Genomic DNA, 7,243 nt, shown 5'->3' on the forward strand with positions numbered 1-7,243 from the left:
CTGCAGACACTTGGTCTGCTTTACAGACTAATAATTTCCAAAGGGTCCACAGCCAGACTTGCCTACAGTAAATCAGCTTCAGGAAGGGCAGCTCTTTACTGAAGATTTCTATAAAATGGACAAAATACCACGTTGTCTGAAAGAAAACTGCACTTTACTAGAAAACCACATGCTAATAAAAACATATCTCCAAATATTTTTCTGTTGGTTATATGTGAGTTCTTGCCTAGACATGTAGCCAGTGTCCTTTTATGATCATGTAAAGTTAGCTTGTAAAAGTACTCTCTGGGCTAGGAAATTCCTAAGCTCGGTCAAAGAGACCTCTTTTTTTTCTCTGGTCATGTTTGGTTTGGTACAGACTGTACCATGACGCTTCCTCCTCAGCCTCCAGAGTTAGGCTTACAGGTCTTCACTAAAGGGTTGTTCTAACCGAGAGCCAGACTCTGACGCTCAGGACTCCAGAACAGAGGCATGCCAGCGGAGGGCTTTGATTTGGGGAAGGGTGCTATTTCCCATGGCCAGAAGGAGGGGCACATCTCCTCTTCTCCACACCCAGGCCAGAGGTTGACTAAAGCCTTTTACATCTTCCTCTGAGAAGGCCCTGCCTCTGTGTGAGTTTCCTGCTTTGCTTTACTGTTCAGATACTCAGGAGACAGAGGGGAGCAGATTTTTTTGAGTTCAAGTTCAGCCTAGTCTACAGAGTGAGTTCCAGGACAGACAGGGCAACACAGAGAAACCTTGTCTTTAAAAAAAAAAAACAATATAATTTATTTAATATAATACTTTATCATGTATATATTATAGATAAAATGCTGTCAGAGTCTGGGTCCCCAGCACCCAGATGAAAAGCCAGCTGCAGTGTCATAGGCCTGAAGTCCCAACACCAGGAAGGTATGGGCTCGCTCACTAACCAGGCAGCTGAGCTGAGTCGGAGAGCACTAGAGTCAGTGAGAAACTCTCATAAAATAAGCTGAAGAGTGGTTGAGGAAGTCACCTGATGCTGACCTCTGACCTCCACGTGCGTGTACACATAATTGCACATCCACCTACATGAACATGTATTCCATGAACACCCACATACATTAGCTAGAGACAGAATTACCTGTTATACACAGCAAAAATAAATAGTCAAGAGTTAGTGGAATGAAAATAATATCAAAATGTATTCAATTCAGGGCTGAGTGTGTAGCTCAGTGGTAGCATGTTCAAAGCCCTGGGTTCATTTGTCAGCGTCCCACCAAAAACCAGTACTAATCTCATTAAAGTGTGAGGCCGGTTGTGTTAAAAGTACTATGTTCTGCATAAAATGCTGAATACCTTGTTTTTTAGTATACGATGTCCCCAGAGTTTAAGACATAGATGGAGCCACACACAGACTGTGTGAGCAGGTGAATGACAGCTTCTCTTCTCCAGGGCCGCTGGGGAACGCTACCGCAGAGAGATGTTGGCCCATGGTGGGGGCAAGGAGCCCATGCTTATGATTCAAGGTAAAGTACAGCCCGCGCTGCCATCTCTTCTGGGACCTAAGGGTTGGTTTTTAATCTTTATGGGTTACGTGATGTGGTGCTAGCTTTCAGAATGTTGGTAGCAATCTAACAGAAGATAGCTTACCGGAAGTCCCGGAAATGTGCCCTTAAGCACTAAAACAGGTCACAGTGGAAGGTTTGTATTTATTTGGGGTTTTTTTCTGTTGCTGTTTTAGCCTAAAGAATTCATATGTTTATTCCCTCTTTGTTGTTGCTGTTCTGAGAAATTCAAAGCTTAAGGTTAGAGATTTGGTTTGTTGAATATTAGAGCCTAATTAAAAGCATCTTTTTATTGTATCAAAATGTTTTATTTTCCTATACACTTGACAAATGTTTATTTATGGAAATCCTAATTGTAGACGGAAGTGACTGTCATGAGTTTTCATGGAATATTCTCAAATATTTATAGGAAGAGGTACTTCTTAATAGACACTTTCAGGATGTTGATATTTATAATTATAGCTAGCTAAGCCTTTTGCCTGTTACATGAAATTGTCCTAGGAAATGATTCCCAGTGTTGGGGATATACTGTTTCATTGTGGCAAATGAGTGAGTCCTGGAGGTCACAGTTCTAAAGTGTCTTCTGTCCTCTTTCTGTTGAATCCTTGCTTTTGACTCTTCCTGTGTTCATCAGTCGTGTGAGTAATGAGTGCCAGGCCTGCTTGGAAACTCCAGGGGCAGAGGACAGTGACAGGTGACAAGGCAGACCCTGCTCCTGTGAGTTTGCGCTCATTTGCTCAGTCTGGCTGGGCTGGCTAGAGAGTTGAGGTGCTCATTGACGCTCCCTTTGCCAGCCGCCTGATGGCATTACAGTGGTGTGCATCAGTGAACAACTCCAGATTGCCTGCTTTTAATGAAGAACTTATGCTAATCTTCCCTCAGTGTCCTCCTTGCTCCCCCCCTTGGCCCTTCTTGATCTTTGCTACATCTGTAGTTGTTTCTGTGTGACTTTTCTCTCTCAATAACATCTGCCTATGTTGCCCAGACTGGTCTATGACTTTTAAACCAAAGCAGCCCCCCTCCTTCAGCTTTCTGAAGAGCTGGACCGGTAGGCATGCACCACCACGTGCCTGGCTAGAGCTGTTTTCAAGGGTTCTCATGTGGAAGTTAATTGAACCTCCTTAGTAAGCTTTTGAGGCAGGAGCTGTCATTATCTGCATTTTATAGAAGATGAAGAAGGCCAAGTCCCTGTTCCTGTCGGGAGCAGTGAAGAGAAGGGTCAGAATTCAGACCTGGAACTTCAGCAAAGAGGAGCCTGAGAAACAGGCTGCAGGCAGAAGAGAAACAAATTGGCTCTGGTAGCATATGGTCCTGTGCAGACAGCCTAGTTAAATGGAGATGCTACTTGCTCATGCGATAGGTGGTGTTGCTTGTGATGGCTCTGCTTTCCTGGGCTGTAAATGCCGTCCTCGCTTCACGCTGTTCAGCAGAAGTCAAACTTCCTTCTGTTCATGGCTCTCTTAACTGCTCTGAATTTTCACTCTGCCTCTGACCATCCTACATCCTCCTTGTAAAATTCTGAGCTTTATCTGAAATCTAAAAATCATTAATTTTTTTTTTGTTGTTTTGTTTGTTTTTTCGAGACAGGGTTTCTCTGTGTAGCCCTGGCTGTCCTGGAACTCACTCTGTAGACCAAGCTGACCTCGAACTCAGAAATCTGCCTGCCTCTGCCTCCCAAGTGCTGGGATTAAAGGCGTGCGTCACCACTGCCCGGCTCCTATTCTCTTGAGAAAAGTCCACTGTATGGGCTACAGCTACACAACATTTAGATTCCAGTTAGAACTGCCAGTAGACTGTCTGCTTGTATAGTATTTTAATATTTTTCTTCATTTTTTTTTTCTTCAGCTACTATTGATTCATAAGATTTATTGGGCGAGTGTGTGGTCTGAAGAGAGGTCACAACATCTGTTGTCACTCAAGAGTTGAATTTTTGAGACAAGGCCCACAATGGCTTCTCTCTTTCTTTTATGCTCTCAACCTACACCTGAAACCAGGATGTCATTAACTTTGGGGCGCTCCTTGGTGTAACTGGGAGAGTTGCTAAGCTTTGTGATATACAAGCGAAGCACTTGGTGGAGGCCATCTTCTTTCTCCCACCCAGCTCTTGTCCCACCATCCTTGAAGAATGCAGTGGGTAGAGCGCGAGTGAATAATGCAGTGGGTAGAGCGCGAGTGAATAATGCAGTGGGCAGAGCGCGAGTGTCCAAGTGGGAGTTACTTTAATATCAATTCAGGATTGGCAGACAAGCTTTGCATGGGACAAGACAATGTGAATCAGACGGACAGATGGGGGTAGATGAAACTGGTTTGAACTCTCAGTAGCAGGGGTATGCTACCCAAGATAAACTCTGAGAAGTAAGTGTTAAAACTCAGAAGCTTTGGGGGCAGGTCTGGGGTGGGGGTGGAGTTTCTGGGGTTCAGCAGAGAGCAGTCCCTTGCAGAGTCACCGTCAGAAGTAGCAGGAGCAGCTGGTCTCAGACTCCAGCAGGTCCTGGCCAGGACAAACCCTGGGGCTAAGTGGTATTGGTGGTGGTGGTGGTGGTGGTGGTGGTGGTGTGTTTGTGTGTGTGTGTGTGTGTGTGTGTGTGTGTGTGTGTGTGTGTTGCCTCCACCTCAGCTGCACTAAGGGTCTATAGCCTTCCAGCTATAAGAAAGTTGGCAGCTACCTTACCCCCAAAGCATATTTGATCTAGTTGGCTTTCCTCCCCTGTGAAAAGTTCCATTTTCATGGATGTATTATGTATTTAGCCGCACATCACCCAGTGGGTCTCACAGGAGACAGGCTGCTCTGTGACTGGGCCTTCCCCCTTGATGATGCACCATGCTGAGAGAACTGGATGGTTAGTTTCTAGATCTACCACTGTTTCTTGGCAAGGTCAGACTCCCTCACTCAGATAAAATTAACTTTACTTCTGCTGTCTTGTGGAGGGGTGTACATGGTACATACACATGTGGTGATGAATCAGAGCTTCCCAGACACTTATTTATTTATTATATATGAGTACACTGTAGCTGTCTTGAGACACACCAGAAGAGGGCATCAGGTCTCATTACAGATGGTTGTGAGCCACCATGTGGTTGCTGGGATTTGAACTCATGACTTCTGGAAGAGCAGTTGGTGTTTATAACCACTGAGCCATCTCTTCATCCGCCTTGTGGATTTTTAAATGCATTCACAGATCATATAAAGAAACTTGTTACAAGCACCTTATTTAATAACAAAGTCGCCAACTGAACATGGTGTGGCAAAGCCTGACTGAAGCCCACTTTCTGGTTGCTGTCCTAGATGAGGCTATGATGTGGTGTGAAGGAGGACTCTGGCTGTGCCTCCTATCCCTGCTGAGTTTCTGGCTTACATTAAGTGTTGAATTTCCGAGTACTTTTGCTTGGGATATGGTATTGTCTTTTCACAGCGATATTCTCTAAGATCCATACTGGAATGTGTACTTAAGTTATGCTGTGCGGAGCATGAACCAGAGTCCACTTTTTTTTTTTTTAACTATTTTAGATATGTGTATAGTTTTCTAAAAAGATAAAGCGTCCCAGGCTGATGAGTATCTGGCAAGGGATATTCTATCCTTCCTGGGAAACCTAACTATTTCCCAGCAGCAAGAGGGATGACCATGAGTATTGGAGGTAGGGACTGTGTCCCAGCAGTTTGTGGGTGACAGAGGAGCCCTCATAGAAGCCAATTCTCCCTAAGAGTTTGTCCCGAAACCCTTGCTGAGTTCTTGGATTTAGATACTACTTAATTTTCCATAGTTTTTACTCATTACTAAAAGTCATTGTGCCAGGAGCTTGCTGCTGTGTCACCTCCCTTAGTTCCCTGTAACAAGGGTCTCTGTGTCTATAAATAAAGAAACATAGCCAACCAAGCCAGCTCCCTCCCACTGCTGCCTGGCTGGCAGGAATGCTGACCCAAGATTGATGTGCAGATCACAGGGTGTGACCTGAGCCTTGAGGGCTCCTGTTTCCCCACGTCTGTGTTGTCTGGTTTTCTCATGTGGCAACTGAGCATTCCCATCGCCATTCAGAGATCTATCTGGCCCTCATGTGCTGGCCTCATCAGAGCACCTTCTGCTCTGTTGGCAAAGCCTCCCACAGCTATCCTAGTGGAAGGACTGTGGCCAAAGCCCTTGGTCCCTTCAAGCCTGTGCTCTGACCATGGCCCCTTCTGCAGACAAGCTCAGCTGTATTTTGATGTCTCCATGGCTAGGAGCAGTTTGCAAAGTGTTATCTAACAGTTCTAAAGATCAGATAAGAGGGAAATAGGAGATAAATGAGTCAATTCTCGGGAAACTGAAACTCCCTTCCTAAGTGACTCACAGGAAAGGTCTAGAGAGCCCTCAAGGCCTGACCTTAAGCTGATTAAAATCACTTACTACTTAGCGTTTCTGCAAATCTTTATAGGAGCAAAATGCATTTACCTTGCCATAATTATTCTGAATCATCTCTTCTAGCTCTTTAGATATTATTTATGTTCACAAAAACAAACCAAGGGATTATGGCTTATACTCCCAAAGGTCACCCCAAGGAGATTAATAAAAGCAACCAACTCAGATATTTGCTCTTCTTTAAAAGCCTTCTTAGGACCAGGCATGGAAGGCTCCTAGCACCCAGACACTGGGTCACACCATCCACCTAAACATAGATTCACATCATCCGCCCAAACATGAGGTCACACCATTTACCCAGACTTGGGTTCAACTATCCACCCAGACATGGGTTCACACCATCCGTGCAGACATGGCTTTACACCATCCACTCAGACATGAGTTCACACTATCCGTGCAGACATGGTTTCACACCATCCTCCTTGAAATGGAACCAGGAAGGACCCTTGAGGGAAATGACTGGCTGATTCTAGGCCCAGAGCAGGAAAGACTTGGGAAATCATCCAGGAGCACCTTTTGGTACCACAAAGTGAGTTTGAGCACACTCAGAGTAGCAAGTGTGTCACTGGCAGTGAGCATGCTGACAGCGCTCCCAGTGGCCACATCTAAGCACCTAGATCAGTAGCACCATGCTGAGATGAAATCTGGAGCCTCAAATGTGGATCTGTGTGTCCACACTAGTCAAAAGCCAGCTCAGCTTCCAGGTAAACTGAGGAAGGCAGCAAGATATGGCATCGGCAGCTGGGGTCAGTGCTGATAGCAGATGGCCAATACTGATAGTGCCGATGAGAGCAAAACAATTATCAGGGATCTGCAGTGCCTGGCAAGCAAAGGATAGAAAGTCCCGAATGAGCACACGCACACACACTCGGTGAGCCCAACCACCAGTTCATTCATTTTCACAAGTGCATATCCATACTTATATACATATACCTGTGTGTGTATATACAGATGTGTGTAGGTATACATGTATATATATAAGATGTACATACCTTATTTTTAGTTTCAGCCTTTTTATGGCTTCTTAGACAAAAGTTCTTTATAAAATTACCTCACAGATGAAATGGTACACAAAAGGGAGTTGCAGAAGGATGTCAATAGTGTTCAAAGCAGTGTTTCTATAAGCTCATTATAAGTTCACAGTAGGGCTGGTGAGATGGCTCAGTGGGTAAGAGCACTCGACTGCTCTTCCGAAGGTCCAGAGTTCAAATCCCAGCAACCACATGGTGGTTCACAACCATCCGTAACGAGATCTGGCGCCCTCTTCTGGAGTGTCTGAAGACAGCTACAGTGTATTAACATATAATAAATAAATAAATCAAA

The 7,243-nt window shown here is 44.8% G+C and overlaps 1 protein-coding gene across 1 annotated transcript in view; it reads left to right on the plus strand.

Moving 5' to 3' along the window:
* Mipep (mitochondrial intermediate peptidase) overlaps positions 1-7,243 on the plus strand; it is a 107,528-nt gene that overhangs the window by 81,533 nt on the left and 18,752 nt on the right. The window contains exon 18 of the mRNA XM_021181536.1: positions 1,414-1,487. Within this exon, the coding sequence (XP_021037195.1) occupies positions 1,414-1,487 (74 nt within the window). The remainder of the gene's footprint in view (positions 1-1,413; positions 1,488-7,243) is intronic.

Source organism: Mus caroli, chromosome 14, assembly GCF_900094665.2.
Source record: "Mus caroli chromosome 14, CAROLI_EIJ_v1.1, whole genome shotgun sequence".
Lineage (NCBI taxonomy): Eukaryota > Metazoa > Chordata > Mammalia > Rodentia > Muridae > Mus > Mus caroli.